Source organism: Oratosquilla oratoria, chromosome 29 (assembly GCF_046742065.1).
Source record: "Oratosquilla oratoria isolate Oo_2021 chromosome 29, ASM4674206v1, whole genome shotgun sequence".
Lineage (NCBI taxonomy): Eukaryota > Metazoa > Arthropoda > Malacostraca > Stomatopoda > Squillidae > Oratosquilla > Oratosquilla oratoria.
Window position 1 is genome coordinate 20,165,221 of NC_134805.1, and position 24,808 is coordinate 20,190,028.

Sequence of the window (24,808 nt, forward strand, 5' to 3'; positions counted from 1 at the left end):
ATTAAAATATTTCCATGTTTCACTTTAAATTGCGCGCGAGTATTTTTAATGCGCACATAAATATAATGAATGGTCACTAGCTGGCAACTTTTCAACAGGGTTTTTCTTCCACGCAATGTCACTTCCACACTGTTCAACTCTGTTTCACAACCACTACCTTGAACTCTTGCTATTTCCGAGAACGGCCATCCACTTCGTTGCTGCATAAAATTTCAGGGATGTGGCGACCATAGAACTCGTTGCCGGCTCGTAATGGCAGCATATACTTCAGAATGTAGTTCAGACTAATCTCCCCAACATAAAAATTCTACTTCAAGATAGCGACATTTTTATTTGAACGACTGCAAATTCAGACATTTCCCAAGCTTCCTGGTCTTAAGCTCGTGTCCCACTGCCAACCCACCAGCCGTACGTGCATATTTTTAGCACCTGTCGAGCATCAAGCATTTTTTTTTTTCCAGCATTACACATTTTATATATTTTCAACGTGAATCCACAACTGTTCCTTCAGTCATCTGATGGCTAGCATACGATGTAATACAAAATTTGGTCTTGGCAGAATTGCCGTCCTCGCCCTGTGTTTCATTTCCCTTGACTGACATCTCGGATACAAGTGTTCCTGTACACTTTGACGCGTAGCTGTTGCCTCTACAGCGGATAAATTTATTTACCAATTAATGAATTTGTTATATGATTTAGTGTACTTACCATGTCAATACTGTTCAAACATGAATTTCATGATGCAAAAAACATTACATAATGCCTTGATCAACTCTTTCGAGTGGAAACATCATGGTGGCAGCCATAATAAAAGGAAAATTGCCAAATAATATCTTATCTCATAGCATGCAAATCAGTCAACTTCAATATCAAGACTACAAACTGCGACAGGAATAAAGAAAACAATTATTCAGGAATAAACTTCAAATATTGAACAAGGAACAAATACAGTTGACAAATCTCAATATAAAATATATACCATGCAACTAATGGAAGACATGCGTTAACAGCAATGAATCAACAAATTTCACGAGCGAAGTTATGCATTTTCAGAATGTGAAAATTGCACGACAGTGCATGTTTATCATACTTTTGGTGCCTTTAACTAGATACACGGGAATAGCTATATGCTCGCTGGGTCTCGTCTATCTTCACGTATGAATTTATGTTGTCCACCTGGACTGTATACATGTGTGTGCGTGTTTCCCTAATTGTATCTGGTATACAAAGAATAACGCTCGTAGGGCAGTGTGTCTCACTTCACTTATCAACTTGTAATTCATCATGGTCCTGAATCGTGTGCTGGGCTCGTGACCGACAGCTATTACGTGAAGAGCCTACGCCAGGAGACGCGTATTTGCGTTGTCACTACTGGGAATCTGAGAGATGTGCGGGATTCGAACCCACAACAAAGGGGAAGAGATCAGCACACTTTAGATTACCCACCCGGATAAGAGCTTAGAGCTCACATATGGTCAGGTCTATGGGTAATGCTGTGACCTTACACACACCACGAGCATTGCTCCTTTCTTGTATACTATATTAAGGTAAACACACCACTCTTTGCCCAACAGAGCGGGGTGCCAGCTTGCAGAGTTGTGATGTTTTTCAGCCCTGGGCAGGGACCGAACTCAAGAACGTTTAGCAGGTGAACTCTGTACTGTACCATTACACTAGCAAGATGGTGTGTGTATGTGTGGGTTTAATTTGGCGTAAATTCGTATCGCGTGCTGGATTTGCGACAGTTGTTACCTTCCTGGATGAGAGCTCAGTTCGTATCATCTACGAGTAAAGCTGTGACTGCGCGTGCGCGCACACAATCTGAAGGATGTGAAAATACAAGTCTACCATACAGATGTGCAAACTCCCAGAACATAGAAGACGATATAGCCTACGCTGGAACCATGCATAAAAGAGGTAATGATATTAGGAGAACAAGAGGCACGATCCCTGTAAAACAGATCTATTTCTGTACACTACAATTAGGCAAGTAAACACACCATTCCCTTGGTTAATGGTGATAGTAATGGGTTGCGGTATTAGTGAAACTTTCAGCCCCTTGCCGGGAATCAGTCTCGGGGCGGCGTCGTCGCAACCCCTTGACGCCAACCAGCAAGCATGCATTGAGTACACAGTATGTGCGCGCGTGCGTGTGTGTGTGTAGTGTGTGTGAGTGAGAGAGAATTCATCACGGTAGGTTCACGTGTTGGATACGTGTGTGCGTATGTGCATGTGTGCGTGAATGTGCATGTGTGCGCGTATGTGCATGTGTGCGCGTATGTGCATGTGTGCGCGTATGTGCATGTGTGCGCGTATGTGCATGTGCGTGCGTATGTGCATGTGCGTGCGTATGTGCATGTGCGTGCGTATGTGGATGAGTGTGCTTATGTGCATGAGTGTGTACTTATGTGATGTGCACGTGATTGTGATATGCATTGTATATGTTTATGTGCACGTTTGCGTTTATGTATACAAGTGCGCATGTTTGTGCATATGTGTTTGTGATGTGCACGAATATGTGCATGTAAGTGCAAGTGTGTAAAAGTGTGTGCAAGTGTGTGTGTGCGCATAATGTTTATGTGCATTGACATGGTATGCATGAGCGTTAATGGAAAGCCCCTTCCACCCACCAATGCCATACCCAAATATTTACTAGTGCCAGTAGACCATATATAATGATTCTCAAAGGTGTGCAATAATTAATATTTTCGGTTTTGCAACAGTTCATATTTTCATTTACACGAGGACACCATTAAAGTTTTGAGATTCTCACAAAAAAATGTAATCAGAGAGGAGTTTGTCATTCATTTGTTTTTATAAAAAGCGAACTATTAGGAAAGAAACTTTTCACATTTGCAAAAAAATCACACTAAGCAAACATGCAAAATGCATCTTAACATGCTCAAACTGCTTTACTGTCAACCTAAAACAATACAAATTGACGAAGGAAATACATTATGTAAACACACACAAACACATGTACCCTATGTATTCTAACACTAATGACTTAAGTTGTGTCCCATGACTGTGTGGACTTCATGCGGAGTTGCTTACTACTTTAGCTACCATAAAAAATAAATACACAACTATGCATTCCCATTTCGTAGAATGAACATCAAATGGACCCTGCTTGAGGCACTCTTTTGCATCAATCTAATGTTAGCTGTTAACAAGTTAAAATGTAAAACTATAGTACAGATCTAATATGATTTATAGTTTTAATGAAGTACAGAGGATAGACAGTGAAGGCCTAACTAATACAGGCTGAACCTCTCCAATGTGGCAAATCCTTGGACAGACCCAAAGCCAAATGTACCAAATATTTCCTGTTGATAGGAGTTACCATGCAAATCCAGGAAAGGAAAAGATTTTTCACAGAACCAAACTAGAGAACTCGCTACATTGCTGTTTGATCTAAAAGGCCATACTTTCCATTGGATTATAAACTAATGCTACTTCAATTCATGTTTATCAAGTCAGTGTTCACAAAATCCACACAATCTGTTTCAGAAGCTTATGCTCTGCTTGATACTGTATATCAAGGGAAGCACTTAAACACAACCAAGTCTACTGGTCACTTTCCTATATTCAGTGCACAGATGAAATTTAAGTACTTTTTATCTACAACCTTACAATTTACATATCTAACAAATTTGTTTCACTGACTTTTCTTTTTTAATACATAGCAAACATCTACATTATCACCAGATCAATGCTTGCTGATCTTTGGTGTAATACTTGTAGGCAGTAACAGAGATTCTTGTGGCACAACTGTAGAGGCAACCACTAACCCTTCCATTGTATTTGATGAGCAGCTTTCTATTTCAGATGCTGCCATGAGGCAATCTTTTCAGTTAGGGAAGTCTCCTAAAACAAAAAGGTTATATATCAAGTGCACCTTGATGAACTCATTTGCTGTGTTTTGTAACTTCAATAGATCATTCTAACTGCTACCAGTGAAAAGTAAATGTCATATGAAGACTCACTTCCTAACAAAACAAGCCCAGTTTTAAGACTTGATTCCTAGTGCACTGTCCAAATTTATTATCATTTTGGTTTAATCTGAGAAATGTTCAACCTGTATATTAACTGAAGAATCAGTCTAACAGTATCTGTAAGCCCTAATCAATGTTGAAGACCACCAATTCTCCTTTTGCAGAACCATTTGTATTTTCCTTATATTCAGACTACATGCATAAATGTAATGCTGACAAGCTGTGCACAACTTTTCCAAAAAGCATATGCAAAGCTAAAAAAAAACTGTTATAAGCCCAAGAACACTTGCATTACAATACCTATATCAGAGATCTTCTTACACTTTTCACATAATAGTATTAATCCCCTCTTCCCATCACATTTAATAAATTGCTTTTAAATTATCAACTTCATTCTTACACTGTCTCCCACATTTAAAAGATTTTGACAAAATGTCTTGAGTATTATGTTGTCTCAACCAGTTGTTTTAATCAAATTCACAATACAATGCTGTAATCAACATTTCCTTCTTTCTACACTAACACGTGTCAGTTACATGTGCTATCAGCTGGTGGCATAAACTTAGATGCTACTTCAAAACCTAATTTAAACGAATTTCTTGAAATCAATTGATAAAATCCAATACAATTATAATTGAAAACCTTGTGTAGTACTGCTGTCTTAACATACAACAGAGTTTTGAGGACTAAATAGATATAACCTGAATAAACATTCTACCAGTAATAAGTGTAGCTTTGAAAGATGGGCTTTCATAACTACTACCGAATACCATTTGTACTGGGAAAGCAAGAAAATTGAAAACAAGATAATCACATATCATAAAGGCAAGGCTTGTCATGCCCCACACTTTTCATGAATAATTACAGCTAAATGTACAACTCTTCAAGAATTTCATTAAAAAACATTACAAAAGTACCTAAACTTTGTTGAGATTAGATATAAGGTATGTTATAATATCTAAAAATATCAATAACTGCTCAACTTCCTCTGAAACTTCTTTGGTTTACAAGATAAATGCAGCATAACCGGTAAAACAAAAATGAAAACAAGTGGCAATTACATTTACTAAAGAAAATTAACATTAAGTAATCATAATTGGGAAGAACACTGCAAATTTCACATTCAGGAATTATGTGGTCAGTTTGTTTGGCAAGTAATTGCATGCTCCTATAACAGGAGCTTCTGTGTCTGGGAAATTTGGACAGTCTTCAAGTTCTGTTACAGTGCCATCTTGCTCCACGTTGACCGGATACATAAGCAGGTGACCATCAATATGACATGGTTCTTCCTTAACATAATTTTCCCAATTGGATTGGGCAGCTTCCTTAACTGCCCTAGCACATTCTAATGTACCAGGGTTCAAGTGTTCTTCTCCAACACTGCCAAGATGCTCAGCCCACAAAGCCATACGGAACAGATGAACAGCTCCTCGTGGGTTCCCACTCACTTCTCGGGTGTGCATTGGCTGGAATCCTCCAACTGCTATCTCTGTATCTCTAGTTCCTCCCATGCTTCTTTGATTGATGTTGGCTGAACCAATGATAATGTAATCATCATCAACAATCATCATCTTAGAATGCACATAAATCATGAAACGGGCTTTTTCTCTGAGCATCTCTGCTGGAGTTTCTGGTTCAGGAGATGCCAAGTCTTCAGGTATCTCATCTGGACATTCCCCTTTTCCAAGACAAAAGAACATAAGGTAGTCAGTTGGATGAGTATCTAACTCATTTTCTTCAATAGCCTTGGCTATATGGTGATACATCATTTGCATGGTTCTGTGTTGCCAGTGGAGAATTTCTTGTACAGCCTGACTGGCTGGGTCTCCTTCTGGATGCATTGGTACACAAACATAGGCAACAAAGTGTTCACCAGCTGAAATTTTCTCAATTATCTTTTCTGTAATTTCCAAGGGAATAAGATGATGAGCTTTAGTATGCCGCTCATCATCCCAGTTGTAAGCTGACCCAAGGAAATACTGATTCTCGATGAAGAGAAATGCATCTGCCCTTCGAATATGATGAATGTATGCTCTATGAATGCTGTCGTCAACATATTTCCCTTTCCTCTTCGGGACAGAAGCTATCTTGTTAAAGTCAAACACAGCAGAGTCTGATGTTATGGACCTTAGAAGCTGTAGGTTCCACACATCATCTGGATTTTCTGAAGGAGCAGAAGCCTCAAGAGCAAACGCTTCTGAAGTAATGGGTAACAATCGGGATTCACGATCACTCACCTGTTTCCTCCATCTTTCTGTGAAGTTGTTCAAAACATCAACAACACAAGGACCATCAATACGACAATGGATATCATGCCATGGCTGCCTAGGTCCACAGTCAGATGTGGTCTGTGTACAATTGTTGTAGAAATCTCCTTGATGTGCATTGTTGAGAGTTCTAAACAAATTATGTTCTGGAGTGTCCCAGCGCCCATCAGTGACATCTAATCCACCCAGAAATGCAGCCACTCTGGGCAGTTCTTCATCTTCTAAAGGTGGGGCATCTAAAATTATGGTTTTCTGATGATGGGAATAGCATGTTTGAGCAAACTGGTCACGGAAAAAAGATGTGAGGCCTTCTAAATTACGCATACGAGGCACTAAGGCTACCTCCACATTTGTTCCCTCAAAATATGCACAGGTGTCTTCATCGTGGGTCCCCATGAGCCCAGGTGTTACTCCAGTGCTAAGTTTTTCATTCCAGACCATAATGAGAATCCTAACACCCTCCTCAGCTTTTCGTTTAAGTAGCTCTCCCAAAGTTTCTCCAAGACCCTCCTCCTCCTCATCATCATCACATGCTTTTCTAACCAGAACAGTCTCTGTCCATACACTCCAACCAGTCATGTAGATGAAATGTTGGGCAGAATTAAGAGCATGATACAGGTCTTTCCAAGCACATGGACCTTGATATGGTTCTCCATCTGGGGTTATTACAGATTCTAAAGCAGAACCATGACAATGAGCATCCTGGTACAACTTCATCTTACAACCCTCTTGGAGAGGAAAGTAGCAATTTGGAACCTCAAATGTCATATCAATTTGATCTTTTGGAACATAATTGAGTTTAAGATTGATTTTCCCATCACAACCTACTAATGGATACCATCCTTCTAAAGTTTCTCCATCCATCAGGTCTTCAGGGCGAATACTAACTGTTCCCAGATGCCCTGAATTCACATGGTCCTTATCTTTGACTTGTATTTCCAGCGCATCTGCAAAGTGGCATACTGGGATGGTAAAGGACTCCTGCCACTTAGGTGAGAGATCATTGTTGATATACGCCGTCTTACAAACGACACAGCTGCCTATTGAGACCTGAGCAAAGGGATCTGAGGTGTCCTTAGGATCTAGGTTAAAAAACGCAGTGTCACAATCTGGTAAGTCTTCCGCCTCAATAAGATCTACATATAGGTAGCCCCTCAAGAGAGTCATTTTGATGTCCAATAACACCAGCTTTCTTAGAACTAGTCGTGCCAACAATGTGTGCTTGCTGCTGAGGCTTTAAACTCACATGCACTGCAAACGTGTTTACTTATTAAGGTGCTGAACACAGCCGCCAGACAAAATCTGAAAGTAAAATGACAACTGTTAAAGTACTGCATCACTTTGATTATTGGTAAAACAAAAGTACATTTAGAATACTTAGAATTCAAGCAAATCTTAAATTACTTATTTTCTTGCCAAAATTTACTTTCTATAACCAGATGGGAAAAAATATTAATCTTATCCTACCATGCATTTTCAACCTTAAAATATATCCACATATCTACGACAGACACATGGTTCCAAAATATTCCAGATAATTGTCAGATTTCAAACAGCTGGAGAAAGGGGGTGCAACACTTGCAAAATGAACTTCACTTCTATATCTGTACATATCATTGGATACATAAATTATGGCAAACTAATGCACAAAAGCACACAATTTTTCAGTGAAACAAGATAATGACATTGGGAATATCCATACAAACATGAACACAGGAATCAACACTACTAATGCACTTAATGCAGAACAGAAGACCAAAATCGATCAACTTAGAGGGAATAAAACTGACAATAAACAAGTTACAATAGCATAATACTAAGGCTAAGTCAAACAATAGCAATCATTGCTTAATGCTTCACTAACTAAAAAACTGCAGTGCCAAAGTGGTTGGCAATAGTTCTTGGGCCTTTCTATGGATCTCTATGGGAAGAAGCTTTGGGATGTTGTCTATGCTGTGGTAGTGTGGAATTTTGTCCCTGGCTGAAAGTACGAGGAGGTGAACAGTTGTAGGTTGTCAGCTCTCCTTTTGTGGAAAGGAGGATATATGGTCAAAATAGAAAAAGTCCCTTGGTCCAGTCTGTAGATGGCACCACCTGCATCTCTTGATGGAAGTGGAGGTTGATGGGCTATCAATCAATTATTGCCTTAAATTTCACAAAGTGGAAAAATTGCAGCCTCATTGTGGCTGTCAATGGTCCTCAGAACCCCCCCACAGATTTCTCTGGGAAGAAACTTTGAACTGTTGTCCATGTTGTATCAGTGAAGGAGTTTATGTTACTGGCTCAAAGTTGGAGGGAAAGGAGATTAGTTACCAGCTGTCAGATCTCCTTGTGTGAAAAAGCGTAAGAAATACAGCCGAATTGGACAGAGATCTAGGTCATAGACTGAATGCCAGCCCCTCAGGTTTGCACCTCTAGAGGTGAGGAGATTGAGAGCATCTTGTAGGACCACTACATGTAGATACCTATCACTGGTCCCTTGATGGGCTATAAAATTGAGCAACAGATACAACTCACTGCCATCAATCTTGTAAAACCACCACTACTAGGCACCTGTAATTGATTCTGCCTCACCAAAAGAAAATGTCAAATTTGGGGGAACATAGGAGATGAAGGAAAAATCAATCAATCAATCATTACTTCAGGTCTTTCCTGCAGGAAACCCCTGGCTTCTGTATTAACAATTACCACTAAGAATTATAGTACAGGTGTCTGGGTATGGCTATGGTGGGGCAGTGCAAGATAAAGTGTTCTGTGTGATGGTTGCATCTGGAGCAGTTTGTTTCTGTGGCCAGGCCTATCCTGTGTTGGTACATTCTTGGTGCTGGATGGTGCCCTGAATGCAGTCATGCAAGTGTGATTCTTGTTTCTCTTTGGAGGGATTTTTCGGTGGGGTTGTCTGGAGGAGTGTGATGGAGAAGAGCATTTGGTGGTCAATCTTGGAGTGCTTGTATTGTGATTTGAAGGTAAATGTACTTAATTGTAGTATGCTGTACTGGAAAGGAACAGCACTCGCTGAGATCTGTCTCCTACTCTCAAATTGATCATACCTAGCCTCAAATTCATGTGCATTTATCTTTTTGTAATACCTGTATACTGAAAAGAGCATAGCTTGTGGGGTCCCAACTCCTACTCTTCAATTTATCACACCTATCCTCAATATGTACAGTATCATCTTGGACTATATCCTTAATTTCCAATTATTTAGATTTGGATACACGTATTGCTTCAGCTTAGGCTACATCTTCCAAACTTCAAGTGATAGACCTATATAGAAAAAGGTATTTCTTGCATAATGTTCTGCAGCAGTCCATGCCTCTCCCACAATCTTGATGTATCTGTCAAGTGACATTGTTTTTCCTCAACACTTCCAAACCTCTCCTATTTTGTTTTTGTAATGGATTTGTTCCCCAAGGAATATTTCAAAGATGGTCTTTTGCAGGTATGGCCAATTTCTAGTACTTAGCATTTTTTTGGTACCTCCATTTATACAAATTTTTCATTCTTGTCTCCATGTAAAAATAGGGTCTCAATCTTTTTGAAACCGCCAACAATCTTTGTTTTTCACTCTTCATGATTTTTGCATCATCTGCGAACATGTTGACATAGCTTATTGCACCTTCTATCACGTCATTGACATAAACACTTGAGGTGTTAGTACTCAACTTTGTGGAATTCCACTAGTTACTGCTCTCCATCCTGACATCTTATCCTTAACTATTGCCCTCAGGCACCTTCCCTTTAAAAATTCTTTCATCAATTCATGTAGTTTACCTCGGACCTTCAATATGTCCCAATTTCCATACAAGAAAATTGTGAGGTACTTTATCACAAGCCTTCTCTACGTTGAGGTACATAGTTCACCCAGTCCTTCCTCTCTTGCAGCACATCAATCACTTGAGTAAAAACAGAAATGATTTGATGCACACGACCTTCCAGATTTAAAGCCAAACTGATTCCATCATAATCTTCATTTCCATGATATTTAACCCACAGATATTTCACAATCCTGTAACTGAATTTCACTATTGGGCTAGTCAATGATAGTGACATAGTTTAGTGACACCTAACCTCTACCTTTGTGAAGGTACCATAGAAATCCTTTTCGAAATTATGTGGCATTATTACTTCTTTTAATGAACATACAAGATTGTGAATTTTTCTTGCCAGTTGTTTAGTATGTTCTGTCAGGTCTCGACACTTTTCTCCACATCCAATGACCCCAAAAGATTAAGCACTTTCCTCACTTCTACATTAACCCCTTTCATATGATGATGCCTACGTAGGCGTCATGAGGTGCGAGTGGACAGGCAAGGATGCCGGTGTCAGTGCCTTGATTATATTTATTTTGTAGTTGTAACCAAGCGACCCCTGTATTCTCTGAACTGGCTTGATCATGTTTTCTCTAGTTATTAATATTCAGTGAAAGAACGTGTAATATAGCTACACAACCCCGAAAATATACAGACGCTCCTCAACTTACGTTCCGAACGGCCGAACGCAAGTTGAAAATGAACGTAAATTGTTACTGTACTATACATCCGTAAATTCTATTACCGTATCTTATAAAACACCCCTAAATCATTAATTATACACATAACATTGAAAAATAATAACATAAATTTCAAATAAATTAAATTCAAGCAACAAATTGAGATGGTGGAGGAGGAGGGGAGGAGGAGGAGGAGGAGGCAAGACATGTTCAGTTTGTCGTTTGTGCAATGTAAACAACGGACGCAGCATCATGCGCAAGTATCGTTTGAACTACGGAGAGCGCGCTAAACTAAAAAATTCACTCAATTTTTTTTTTTTTTTACAGTCAATTCAAACGTAAAATCGAAAAACGTAAGTAGAGGAGCGTCTGTATATAGCTTAGATAACACGTATTTGGTAAATACACAAATCCTTGCCTACTGAGTATAGGTTCTCAGCGCAACAATGCTGAAAAAATTTCAGCCCTGGGCAGGATTCGAACTCTGATCACTGAATTTGTGGTCAAGAAGAATGGTACCACTCCACCATCAAGCAGTGTGTATTTGCCTAGTTTACCTTGTTGTAGTGCATAGGGTTGGAGCAATATTCATGGGATTCAATCTTTTCCTCAATTTGTCAAACCATGCCTTGAATTCTTTTATCTTGTTGGCTTGGGTTACATTTTCATCTAACTTATTCCACCAGTCTGCAGCTCTATGAGAAAAACTATATATCTTGACATCTTTTAAAAGGGTTTGCTTTTCCATTTTTATTTTCTATTACCTCTTATCTTATACCTCGTCTTGGGTATTGGCTGCATGCTGTTATGGCAAAGTAGCATGCAGTTGATACTTTAGGGTCTATATGGGGCACCCCTACGGACCAGAGCCACACATTTTGTCTGTGATAGAGGACGACTCTGCTCACAGAAATTATGAAACTTTTATTATACTACTACTGTCCTCCAACCCCTTGTTGTTGTCCTGTACCATTTCTCTGAATTTCATTTCCTTGTTTCGCCTACCCTGAGAGGTTCAAAGAAAAGAGAAGAGAAGTAAAGCACAAGGTAAAGGAGGCAAAGAGGAGAGCAGATGTGAAATGGGGTAAGAGTATGACAGAAAATTTTGAAAATAATAAAAAGATGTTTTGGAAAGAAATTATGAGAGGAAGAGGCGAATCAAGTAAAGAAGAAAAGGTAAAAGGTGCAGATGGAGAGATGATAATGGAAGAGAAGGCAGTAAGGGGAAGATGGGTAGAGTATTTTAGGGAGTTGCTAAATGTGAAGGAGGATAGGGAGGGAAAGATAATTGCAGTGGGAAGTGCTAAGAAAATTACCGTGATGAGTGAGGAAAATGGATGAGAAATAAGGAAGGATAAAGTGAAGGCAGTTGTTAAGATGATGAGAGCAGGTAAGGCACCTGGTCTGGATGGATGCCATGCAGAATGTCTAAAAAAAGGAGGTACAGTGATAGTGGACTGGCTGGTGAGGTTATTTAATGTTTGCTGGAGAGAGGGTAGAGTGCCGGAGGACTGGAGGAGTGCCTGTATAATTCTAATTTACAAGGGAAAACGGGACAAGTGTGAGTGTAGTAGTTTTAGAGGGATTAGCTTGTTAAGTGTAGTTGGGAAGGCTTATGGGAGGATCTTGACTGAGAGGATTAGGAGAGGAACAGAGAGAGTAATTGGTGAGGAACAGTGTGGATTTAGGGCAGGTAGAGGTTGCGTAGATCAGATTTTTGTGGCAAGACATGTGAGAAAGCTATAGGAAAAGGTAAGGATGTTTCTTGGGCTTTTATGGATCTGGAAAAGGCTTATGATAGGGTAGACAGGAAGGCACTGTGGGAGGTTTTGCAGATATATGGGATAGGAGGAAAGCTTTTAGCTGTCAGGAGTTTTTATGAGAGTAGTAGAGCATGTGTCAGGATTAAAAATGGAAAGAGCGAGTGGTTCGAGGTAAAGGTGGGACTTTGTCAGGGATGTGTTATGTCACCCTGGCTGTTCAACTTATACATGGATGGGGTGGTGCGAGAGGTAAATACAAGGGTGGTGGGTCAGGGATTGGAGATGGTTAAAGAAAATGGAGAAAATTGGGAGGTGAGCCAGCTGTTGTTTGCTGTAGACACTGCGCTTGTAGCAGGATCAGAGGAGGGATTGAGGAAGTTGGTGACAGAGTTTGGGAGAGTGTGTGAAAGAAGAAAGCTGAAGATAAATGTGGGCAAAAGTAAGGTAATGAGATGTACAAAAGGTGAAAGTGGCAGTAGACTGGAAGTAGGCATTACGGGAGAGCGACTGTAGGAAGTGGATAGTTTTAGATACTTGGGTGCGAATGTGGCAGGAATGGGTGGAGTGGAGATGGAGGTAGAATGTAGATTGAGAGAAGCGAGTAAATGCCTTGGTGGATTAAAAAATGTAATGAGGAATAGAAATTTGGGAATGGAGGCTAAGAGGAGATTGTATGAAGGGGTGATTGTGCTGACAGCACTGTATGGGGCAGAAACATGGAACATAAGAGAGGAAGAGAGGAGTTTGAATGTGTTTGAGATGAGGTGTCTGAGAAGTATGATAGGGGTTACTAGGCTGGATAGTGAGAAATGAGGTGAGGAGGAGAACAGGAGTGGTAAGGGAGCTGGGAGATAGGGTGGATGAAAGAGTATTGGGATGGTTTGGACACATGGAAAGAATGAGTGAAGAAAGATTAGTAAAAGAGGTATGGAAGGCAGATGTGTAGGGAGTGATCATGAGGGGGCAACCTAGGATGAGATGGATGGATGAGGTGAAAGTGGCTTTGGGGAAGAGGGGAATGTCTGTTAAGGAAGGATGGGAGAGGACATAAGATAGGGGTGAATGAAGAATTGTTGTATATGGATGATGCTGTGATGCATGAGGTGGAATGGGTGGGGGGATGGGGGGTGAGCTAGTATGTGTGAGAAAAACTTGACGATTTGAGGCAGCCCGAAGGGATTTCTCCCCGTCTTCTCCTTTTCTGCATGAGGGGACGGAGAGGGTTTTTTTTTTTTTTGCCGATTTAATGAAGTGGCCTTGCTGTGGATGTGCTGTGTCTTGCGACACTGCCTCTGACCCAGGGCAGTGGACAAGATGCAGGGATGACCCATCATCCAGGAGGTGCCAAGATAAGAGGGAGAGTAGAGGGTGGAGGGGAGTGGAGTGTATTAGGGATGGACTGGGTGGCAATGGTTTTTGTGCCTTTTCCTTTTTGGCTACCTTCCTTGTGAGGGGGAAAAAGCCTTTGGTATATGTATGTACCTCTTATCCATTTCTCTTCTTGTGCCAGTAATTCTTTCCTGTTCACTTTTTCTAAACCAGTTTCCAGTTTGAATACTATCTTGTGACCTCTCTTCACTCCTCTCAGGTAGGTGTTCTCAGTTTCTTCAATCATTTCTCATATATGTTATCTACACCAGGGATCATCTTGGTTGCCACATTTTGTATTCTCTCATTTTTTATTTTTCTTCAAGTATAGCAACCACATCACTGCTGCATATTTCAGTCTGGGCTGTAGCAAGCTTTCAATGATTTTCTTTATGTCCTTGTCCTTGTAGTGAAATGCCACATTCATATTTCTCAACAGGTTGTAGGCATTTCCTGTTATCTTTACTAAATATGCTTCAGGTGATAGGTTGCCTTGGTTTATGATACCTAGGTCCTTTTCCTCCTTAGTGTTTGCTATCATTTCATACATTTTTTTATGATCCACTGTTGGCCCATTTCCAATAATTTAGAGTTTTTAAAATTTACCACTCCTGGCTCTACTCAAACACTATCAATGTCCCTTTACAACATACAATTCTCTTTGTTGCTCACCTTCAAGATCTGCATTGTCAGCAAAAAGGTTTGCAGAGTAATTAATTTCTTTTATGTCATTAATACATACAAGGAATAATACAAGAGCCAAAACTGAGCCCTGTGGTACACCACTGTTACTCTTCTCCATTCTCGCTTTTCATTTCTCACTACTGTTCCCATACTCCTGTCCTTTACAAAAAATTTATCCATTCTTGCGTTTCCACCAAGACCTCCAATGTTTTCTAATTTCCATATTAATCTCTTGTGTGACTTCTCATTTTTGCCTATTTCCACTATTCTGCAATTTTCAAATTCATTTTCCACCCCTGACTCCACATGTATAAGTTATCCAGGTCCCTTTGCAATGTTATACAATCCTCCTCTGCAAGACTAATCAAACCTTTGCCTTGGTAAGCAACAATCACAAAGGCATTAATTGAACTGTACTTGTTACCAACAATGGCAAGAATTGTTTATATGATACGTGTCTTGACTTACCAAGCCTAAGTTGGGAAACCACAATATAAAAGATCTATGAATGTTCCGCCCAGAGACATCTATGATACCTGGGCATTGTCTAGACCTGCATCACTTAGATAAGCAGAGGAGCAATTTGGAAATTGGTTTCAGAGCTTTTGCAAGATGACCAAAGCTGAATAACAGGCTCCCTAATGACAAATAGTGACAATAAAACAGTGTTTAAGAAGAAACTGGAAACCTATCTGTTCATTGAATTCTATGACCAAAATAAAAGGAGCATCGCAAATGACTACAATTGCTAAAGATATAAGGTAAGGCCCTCCAGAGCACTATATCAGAGGACTGGAGCCCAAGAAATTGACACTTCAAGTAACAAGTAATTTTACTCTAATAAGCTTCATGGGCATGACCTAAAAACAATAGTTCTGCATATAGTAACTACAAAACAGTGGTCAAGAACACCCACACCTACATGAGAACAGTGGCGCAAATAACTGAATGGAAGCCTCGCCAAAGATAACATCGACACTGACAGACAACCACAAATAAAAAACAAAAAAACACCCTACAGTAAAACTAAATGGCCAAACCCTTCAAATTATAAAGAACCCTATCATTCTAGGCCTCACATTTGATACTCATATTACCTTTAGCCCACAAGTCAAAGGTCTAATGGAGAAAATCAACAAGAAAAACCTACAAAGATGTATGGCAATGACCAATTTTGGACAACAAAAAGAAACTAATAACCATCCTCAAATAGTTCATAAGAACCATCCTCATATATGCTTCTGTAATGAATATATGTTGATATTAAGTACTCATGTATAATAAAGAAGTATTATATATACAATAAAGGAGATACATATACAATAAATATATACAATAATTAAGTAAATAAAGGAATCACTACACTTACACTGCATGGCCATGGTTCCTAACATCCAGCAAGACAAATACAAAGAACTTACTAACAATAAAGCACAAGGCAACAAAAGTAATACAATTGTAATAACAGGATCCACCTACACCACTTGAATGGGACACCTACACAAACTATAATCCTCCTCATGGAACATTGCGTGTAATTGTAAATACTGTAATGGGAACAGCTCTAAAAAAAGAAAAAAAAAAAACTGCAGCAGCATACTACACACTATCCCCCACACGCTAAGAAATTCACATTCAGAATACTAAAGATTACTTCAAGATAGACCAACTCTGTTCTCCAACATTACCCCCCCAGACATCAGCTCCAAAGGAAAATCCTTCCCATGCAAAGCAATAACCATACTGGAACAGTTGGACCAAAGGCACCATCCAGCATTGAAACAGGACAAGACTGGCCAGATTCAAACTGCTCTGGATGCAACCACCACACAGATGACAGAGCTCTAATTCTACAATGTTCCACACTAACAATCCCTACACATCACTTTTTCCTTCCTGAGCATCCTATTGTCACCCCTGAGGCCATTGCCAGATACCTGGAGGTTGTAGGTCTTACACAAGAGAGACCAGGGGCAGTGGACTGACTGTGTGAGTATACTATACACATAAAAGCTGAATGAACATTTACTCCTAATGGAAAAATAAAATCCTTACAGAGGTGATGTTAGAAGTTTATGCTTGGACAGGTGAATTTTATGTCAAGTAATTCTAAACAACTCAATGATAACTAAACTAATACTTTTACACTGGGCTAGGAGAGTAAAATCAAATGAACCTACCAGACATACCCAGGTATTTTAACTCCAAAACCAGATCTTTTGGTCAGTCACAAAACCTGTTTGACCCAGCTTTCCACTTTTGACAATTAGTGACGTCAACGGTTTTCACGGCACAATGTAACAATTATGCAGTTCGTGGAAATAAAATGCCAAGTCTAAACTTTTGCCACTTTGAAATGTCATAACACCTATGGTCCCACTGTAGCTTATGTCATGTCTGGCTACAAGCCAATACAGTTATACGTTGTTGCCATACATAAAATTCTTTAGCTCTTCGTCAATGGCACGTTAAAGCTTATAATAATTCTAAGTGATAAATTATAACGCTGTCAGTATTCAGATAGCCTACCCACTAAAGCAAAATCCTCTTTCACCACGTTCTAATGCAGCTAACCCAGACGAAGGTCCGACTCGTAGAATACTCTCTACGTCTCTACGGTGTTACAGTAGACTACTACTGGCGCTCGAGCCTCGAGTGTCTTACTACACTCCTTGTCCTTGAAGTTGACAACCTAACACAATATAAAAATGTCGCTAGAGTAAATTGAAGTATGATACGAGAAGGTATAATATTAGGTTAAAAGTTATTTTCATTGAATGCTGAAAACTGCAAGTTACAACTCTCTCTTGTCTATTCGAATCACCCCATCAAAATTATTTGATAATTCTAGCAAGTATTGCTGGATTCGTTTATTTCATGTTGTGGCAAATGCTAGAAAAAAACTCTGTTTTTGCCTTACGTTACAGTAATCAAACTAAACTCGCTGTTAGTTATTTTAGAAATATATTAGTTTGAAATATGATAAGAAATAACCTATCATTGAATTATAAGCTAATTTTGATGCTAATAGCTGAAAGAAGAAACTTAGTCCTACTCTTTCGTCCATTCACTTAACTCTAAACCAAGAAAGATTGTGATAAGCTTAAGAAAATGTCGAAGTCTTGCTTGCTGCCTCCCCAAAATTAGTGTAGAACTAGATCTTAGACTCCTAGAGAAAGTGAACTGACGAGCAAACGTGGGTGGACGCGTATCGAAAGGATCATAATTTAAATACTGCATATATGTATTCTTTATTATCGTGACATCATGTAACGTTTTTAAAATGTATCATTAAATTATCATTACTAATGTTTAGAGAACTGGATAATCGTAGTTAGTAACTACTGATCAAATTGGAATATCAAACTAACGTAAAAAACGCAAAAACGCAAAAAACGTAAATGTCAATGGCCACATTTGCCAATACTTTCATCGGCGATGGTGCCAAATGTTTACCTTCGCCCAAATAGTTGCTGATCGAGCTAATAATATTAATAAAAGCATTATCAGGTTATAGCATGATTACATGTTATTTTGAAAAAAAAAATTGTTGTACCATTTATGAAAAAATACATATTTGAAATTCTGCTGTTGATTTTTGTTTTGTTTTATTAGTACTATGAAGCTGTGCTGCACCAATATATTATTTCAAAAGTTAAACAAACAATTACGTGTGTTATACATTTTATGATAAGAAAAATCTTGGAAATTTTATTTCTTTTAATTAAACACCACTATCAGGCTGTGTTCTATTATTACAATATTAAAGAAATGTAAAATAATTGTGTTATTGTTAGACAGGTAGTCTGCCCCAGGTTGGGCAGCCAGTGAGGTTGGTTGAAGGCAAACTCTGGTGGAAACAGAGTTGGTTTTATTTAACAATGAAATGTTGGGAGCCAGTGGAGGGGGGAGGGGCGAGACGGCGAGGGAGGTGACAACTGTGTTTCAAGTCGTATCTCCGGGCGATCTGCTTGCGAGGGAGCAAAGGAGGGGGGGAGAGGGGGAGGCAAGAAAGCAAGGAGCAGCGAGCTAGGCTCACATACGCTGCTCCGAGGCTTTCTGAATCTTCGGTCGTTGGTCCATCCTTTATATACACGGGCAGGTCTTGATCCGTGCTCCTAGTTGGCGTAAGGTCACGTGAGCTGCGTGGGGAAGTCGGAGGAAAAACGTCCTGACGCCGGTGACTCACGAAGACAGAAGGTGTGCATTCCTCAATGGATCCAGTTGTTCACGTGTCACGTGGCCGGCCGAGATGTGCTTAGACATCTTGGGGCCTCACAGGGTCCGTCTTAGGCTGGTGAACTGCACGTGCGTTTCATCAAGGCGGCTTTGTGATAGTCATACGGCTGAGGGTGCGCGAATCGTGCCCCATGGGACCGCTTGGGGGTCAGTAAGGTCGTGGGACGCCGAGAAGAGGCGAGGACGGGGGTGAGGAGGGGAGTGAGGACTACTCCTAGCAGTTATATAATCTATAGAAATAGATCTTATATTTTGAGAATTCGTGTAAAAATAGTGCCTGACAACTCGAATAAAAGTCAATTGTAGGCCTACACATGATATGAATTCTAGGAAATTCTTGTTTTCAAATCAACATATTTTATGTAGTATCTATACGAAGCAACTGGAAGCATCCAAGGCACGTATCCCGACTAAAGGAAGCAGAAGAAATCACAAGGACAGTGTCATCCCAAGAGACAGAAAAATACTCACGAAACAGAGATCTGCGCTGAACACGCAGCTAAACAAAACCTACCTTGAAGCAAGAATAAAGGTGATTGAGCAGAAAACTAAAGACTCCCATAAAACAAGAGAACAAAGCAATAGAAACATAAAAAATAGCCCAAAGTAAAGGACCGACAAGTGACAGGCTTTATATTTTCAGTCATCGCCGTTAAATTCACGAAAGACAAATGGCCATTATGTGTCAAGATATGACACAAAGATATGCAAGTGTAACGTAGTGGCTTATGTTAGTTATGTTAGGTAATGTTAGTCCACGTATCCCTGCGAGAGTTATATAACATTGTAACTTCCCTTACTAGCTATCTTATGGTGTCAATACATAAATTGATGTTGAATTCGACCACTACTAGACTATCATAACCTGAACAATGTGATATAGGGCTATGATATTAGGTAACTTATGATAAATGATCAGTTACAGGAAAATTGCTGTGGAGTACGGCGGAGTACACAAATGGATCGATTTGCAGTGAAGGGTCAAGGGTCATCACAACAACGATGGCATAGGAAAGTAGTGCCATCACAAATCGTGCTTAGTTCTTAGCAAGATTAAGATAGATAGCAAATGATCAACTGTAAACCTTCTTCACTCAAAAATAAAGAAGTGGAAGGATTGTGTGAAGCCGGGTACATATACATACATATACCAAAGGCTTTTTCCTCTTTACACGGGGGGTAGCCAAAAAGAAAAAGGCATAGAAACCACTCCCGCCCATTCCATTCCCTACATATTCCACTCCCCTCCACCCTCCTCCCTCCCTCCTATCTTGGCACCTCCTGGATGACGGGTCATCCCTGCATCCTGTCCACTGCCCTGGGTCAGAAGCAGTGTCGCAAGACACAGTACATCCACAGCAAGGCCGCTTCATAAATTCGGCGATCCCCCTCTCCGTCCCCTCATGCAGAAAAGGAGAAGACGGGGAGAAATCCCTTCGGGCTGCGTCAATTTTTTTCTCATACATACTTCCTCACCTCTGACAAGGCTAATTCGCGACACCAGTCAGTGTAAATGGAAGTAACATCACACACTTACATGTATATATATATATATATATATATATAAGATTATTTCAGACAAATGAGAGAGAATGTGGGTGGGGAAGGGCAAACGAAGATGTGTTAGGAATAGAGTTTATTGCCCTAACGTTGCGACCAACTTGGTCTTCTTCAGAGGACTACAGCATTACAAACGGATCACAATTCTTATATTCGTAGTGAGAGGGAACCCGCCAAGGTATGAGCGTCATGTTTTCCCTTTGGCTAACGATTTAATTATTAGGACACTTGCTGTTTTCGAGAGGCATTTAAATCCGTCTCTGTCGTTGTTGTTCTTGTTGGCGGCGATATGTGCAGCTTCCACAGTTTTTCTCATTTTCTTCTCAAATCCCTCGTGTAGAATTTCTGCGTTGTTCCAATCAGGTAGATGTCCACATTTGTCCAGGTGACGAACCAGGGAGTTAGATGTTCTATGAGCCCTGAGATCGTTTTTGTGCTCATTCAAGCGTTTATTGAACCCTCGACCTGACTCACCGAAATAAGATGATGGACAACCGTTGCATGGAATACGGTAAATGACACTGAGATTATTACGCATATTGTTATGTTTCTTAAATATTTTTCCTATTTTATTGGAAGATATTTTTGCTATATTTATTCCACCTTTTGACAAATAATCATCAATAGCTATGGTGTTTATAGAATTAGGGACAGAAATAAAATGAGACTTATCCTTTCCCGGGGTTCGGACGTTTGAGCCATCGTAGATCTTCAGGGGAAAAAAGTTGTTAGGATTACTAGAAGAAGCTCCAAAACCCCCGTTAATGCACGGTCTTCCTAAAGTACATAAGGTAAATATCCCCATGAGGCCCATAACTTCAGGGATTGGTAGCGCTCCGCACAGACTAGCGAAATGTCTGGCAAAACCCCTTTCAAACGTCATCGGTTCCATCAGCGGGGCCCATTTAAGAAATTCTTCCGACCTGATCCAGAGACTTAAGGATCTGAATGTAAGTGATAAGAAGTTGGCAAGCTTCGATATAACAGCGTTATTCACAAATGTTTCTGTTTTTGATGCCCTAGAAGCAGTGAAGAAAGTAACAACAGATATCGATGATGATATCCTTCCAGTCCCAAGATCTGATTATATAAAACTTATTTCCATGTGTGTCAAATTTGGTTATTTTATGTTTAACAACATTGAATTTAAACAGATTAGAGGTCTCGCAATGGGGAGTCCATTATCTGCTGTCATGGCATGTTTATTCATGGAAGTAATAGAAATGGACAAATACATCAACATCATGGGAAGAGGTACCACTTGGTTAAGGTACGTGGATGACATAATCGTGGTGATGCCAAAAAGAACTAATATAGAAAATAAGTTGAGAAGACTCAACGCTGTGAATAAAGACATTCAATTCACAGTTGAACTAGAAAAAGAGTGTAATTTACCATTTTTAGACACGTTGATACACAGAGGTTCTCAACAGGTAAGTTTCTCGGTGTACAGGAAACCCACCAATAGGGACGACTTTGTCCATTATTTTTCAGCACACAGCAGACGTGTTAAAACGGGTGTTCTAATAGGTTTCTTTCTCAGAGCTTTTCATATCTGCAGTGAAGAATTCCTAGAGGATGAACTTACTTACATCAAGAATACCTTTAGGAAGCTGAAATACCCCGGAGGTTTGATCACCAGGACAACGAGGAAAGCCAAGAAGATCTACGATGGCTCAAACGTCCGAACCACGGGAAAGGATAAGTCTCATTTTATTTCTGTCCCTAATTCTATAAACACCATAGCTATTGATGATTATTTGTCAAAAGGTGGAATAAATATAGCAAAAATATCTTCCAATAAAATAGGAAAAATATTTAAGAAACATAACAATATGCGTAATAATCTCAGTGTCATTTACCGTATTCCATGCAACGGTTGTCCATCATCTTATTTCGGTGAGTCAGGTCGAGGGTTCAATAAACGCTTGAATGAGCACAAAAACGATCTCAGGGCTCATAGAACATCTAACTCCCTGGTTCGTCACCTGGACAAATGTGGACATCTACCTGATTGGAACAACGCAGAAATTCTACACGAGGGATTTGAGAAGAAAATGAGAAAAACTGTGGAAGCTGCACATATCGCCGCCAACAAGAACAACAACGACAGAGACGGATTTAAATGCCTCTCGAAAACAGCAAGTGTCCTAATAATTAAATCGTTAGCCAAAGGGAAAACATGACGCTCATACCTTGGCGGGTTCCCTCTCACTACGAATATAAGAATTGTGATCCGTTTGTAATGCTGTAGTCCTCTGAAGAAGACCAAGTTGGTCGCAACGTTAGGGCAATAAACTCTATTCCTAACACATCTTCGTTTGCCCTTCCCCACCCACATTCTCTCTCATATATATATATATATATATATACATATATATATATATATATATATATATATATAAATTTGTGTGTGTGTAATAATAATAATAATAATAATAATAATAATAATAATAACAATAATAATAATAATAATAATAACAATAATAACAATAATAATAATAATAATAATGATAATAATAACAATAATAATAATAGGTTTATTGAAATAGCAGTGATACACTGACAATAATACAATAGAGTAATTATATGAGTAATACGCCTAGTCTAATTTTTAAAGTGATACGCTGATACCAATGCAATACAGTAATTTTATGAGTGATATGCCTAGTCTATGTTTTATAATGAGTTTATTGTGCGAACAATGGATGGAATAGCACTGTTCTTGTATCGGTCAGTCCTCGGTGCTCTGATGGGTTGGATCTTGTTAGAATGTCGTGTGGCGTGGCGGGTAGTTGTGGCGTCAGGTGGGAGGAAGTAACGGTGACGTTGGTGGAACATTAGGTCCTGTCCAAACTTACTCAGTGCCTCACTGTGCTTGTCTGGCACTCTTGGCAGGCTGAGGGTGGTAAGGGCTTACTCGTATCCCTCATACTGACCACCCAGGATGATTCTGCACACTCTCCTTTGTACTCTCTCTAATTTACTCCTCTGTGTGATGTTGAGTGATGATGACCAGGCCGGGGAGGCGTACATGAGGGTGGTGAGTACGAAAGTAGTGTAGACTCCCTTTAGATCTGGTGATGGGGTACCAAGGAACCTCAATCTGCGCAGCATGTAGAGTTTATATGAGGCTGTCCTGATGATGTTGGTGATGTGCTGGTTCCAGTTAAGGTGGTCGTCTAATGTGACGCCAAGTAGCTTGGCGGACTGGACCACCTGAAGGGAGTGGGTTCCTTGTGATAGTTGAGGAGGTGCCACCGCCTGTTTGGATGTACATACGTGCATGACCAAGGTCTTGCTGTGGTTAACTGTCACATTGCTGTTTTCGGTCCACGTTTTAAGGTTGTCTAGGATGTTTTGTAGCGAAGAATAGTCAGGCTGCCTGGTGTTGATGGGGATGCCAACTGTGCAGTCATCGACGTATTTCCATCTATGTGGGGTGTCCATTAATGCATCGTTTATGAGGATGAGGAAGCACAGTGGTCCCATCTTGGTCCCTTGAGGGACCCCACAGTTCAGTGGGAGAAGGGAGGATGTCGATCCCTGGTACCTCACTGCGTGTTGACGTCCGGTCAGGAAGTCGGCTAGCCATGCTACAAGGTGTGGTTGGATCCCCAGTTGTATGGCCTTGGAGATGATGATGTTATGGTCAACAAGGCCAAACGCTTTCTTAAAGTCTATAAAGGTCAAGGCTAGAGAAGTATTGCGCTTGTCTAGGTGGCTGTGCAAGAAGTCCAGCAAATTGACAAGATAGTGTGTTGTGGAGGAGGATTTTATGTTGCCATACTGTTGGATATCGATTTGATCTTTAATTTTGTTGTATACTGAGTCAAATACAAAACCCTCACAGATAAGGCTATGTGTGTGTGTGTGTGTGTGTGTGTGTGTAAACTGATTCATGAAAACTGAAATAACTGAACGCTAAACAAATATTTTCTCATGCGACCTGACAGTGCAGTGTGCACATATTGATGAAGTAATCTGGAGTCGTCCAACCTGTGTAATTCACCATAATCTTGGATCATGTGTTGGACTCGTGACCAACAGCTATAACCCTCCCGAATGAGAGTTCAGAGCTCATACACAGCCCGATCTTTGGGATTACACACACACACGTACGCACACACACACACACACGTACGCACACACACACACACACACATATTCAGAGAGAGAGAGAGAGAGAGAGAGAGAGAGAGAGAGAGAGAGAGAGAGAGAGAGAGAGAGATAGCTCATTGCACATCACAACTGGAGTGCCGGCTAGCAGTGTTGTGATGCTTTTCAGCTCTAAGCGTGTGCTCAGATTCAGACCGCTGAATTAGCAGGATGGCTCATCCATGAACTCCTTAACTCATTCACTCCTGTGGTATCTGGGCCTGCAGTCCCATGGCCGCCTTTACTAAACCTCTCTACATTAATTGATATCGTGTATGATGC

General features: G+C 40.1%; 1 protein-coding gene across 5 annotated transcripts; it reads right to left on the reverse strand.

Annotated features, from left to right (window-relative positions):
- Window positions 1–906: 906 nt before the first annotated feature.
- On the reverse strand, window positions 907–17,243 carry LOC143040640 (uncharacterized). 5 transcript variants are annotated; one of them, XM_076211851.1, is made up of 2 exons: window positions 17,099–17,243; window positions 907–7,564 (listed from the first exon to the last, which is right to left on the reverse strand). In XM_076211851.1, exon 2 carries the CDS (start codon window positions 7,427–7,429, stop codon window positions 5,126–5,128), a length of 2,304 nt encoding a protein of 767 aa, XP_076067966.1. In that variant the 5' UTR covers window positions 7,430–7,564; window positions 17,099–17,243; the 3' UTR covers window positions 907–5,125. The 5 variants fall into 5 exon arrangements, with proteins under 5 accessions (XP_076067966.1, XP_076067968.1, XP_076067969.1 ...); XM_076211853.1 differs by having other exon boundaries at window positions 17,103–17,238; XM_076211854.1 differs by lacking the exon at window positions 17,099–17,243 and adding an exon at window positions 16,759–17,054.
- Window positions 17,244–24,808: the final 7,565 nt, after the last annotated feature.

Coding starts and splice junctions, on each gene's coding strand:
- LOC143040640 (XM_076211851.1), bottom strand. CDS start 7,429: ATGACTCTCTTGAGGGGCTACCTATATGTAGATCTTATTGAGGCGGAA.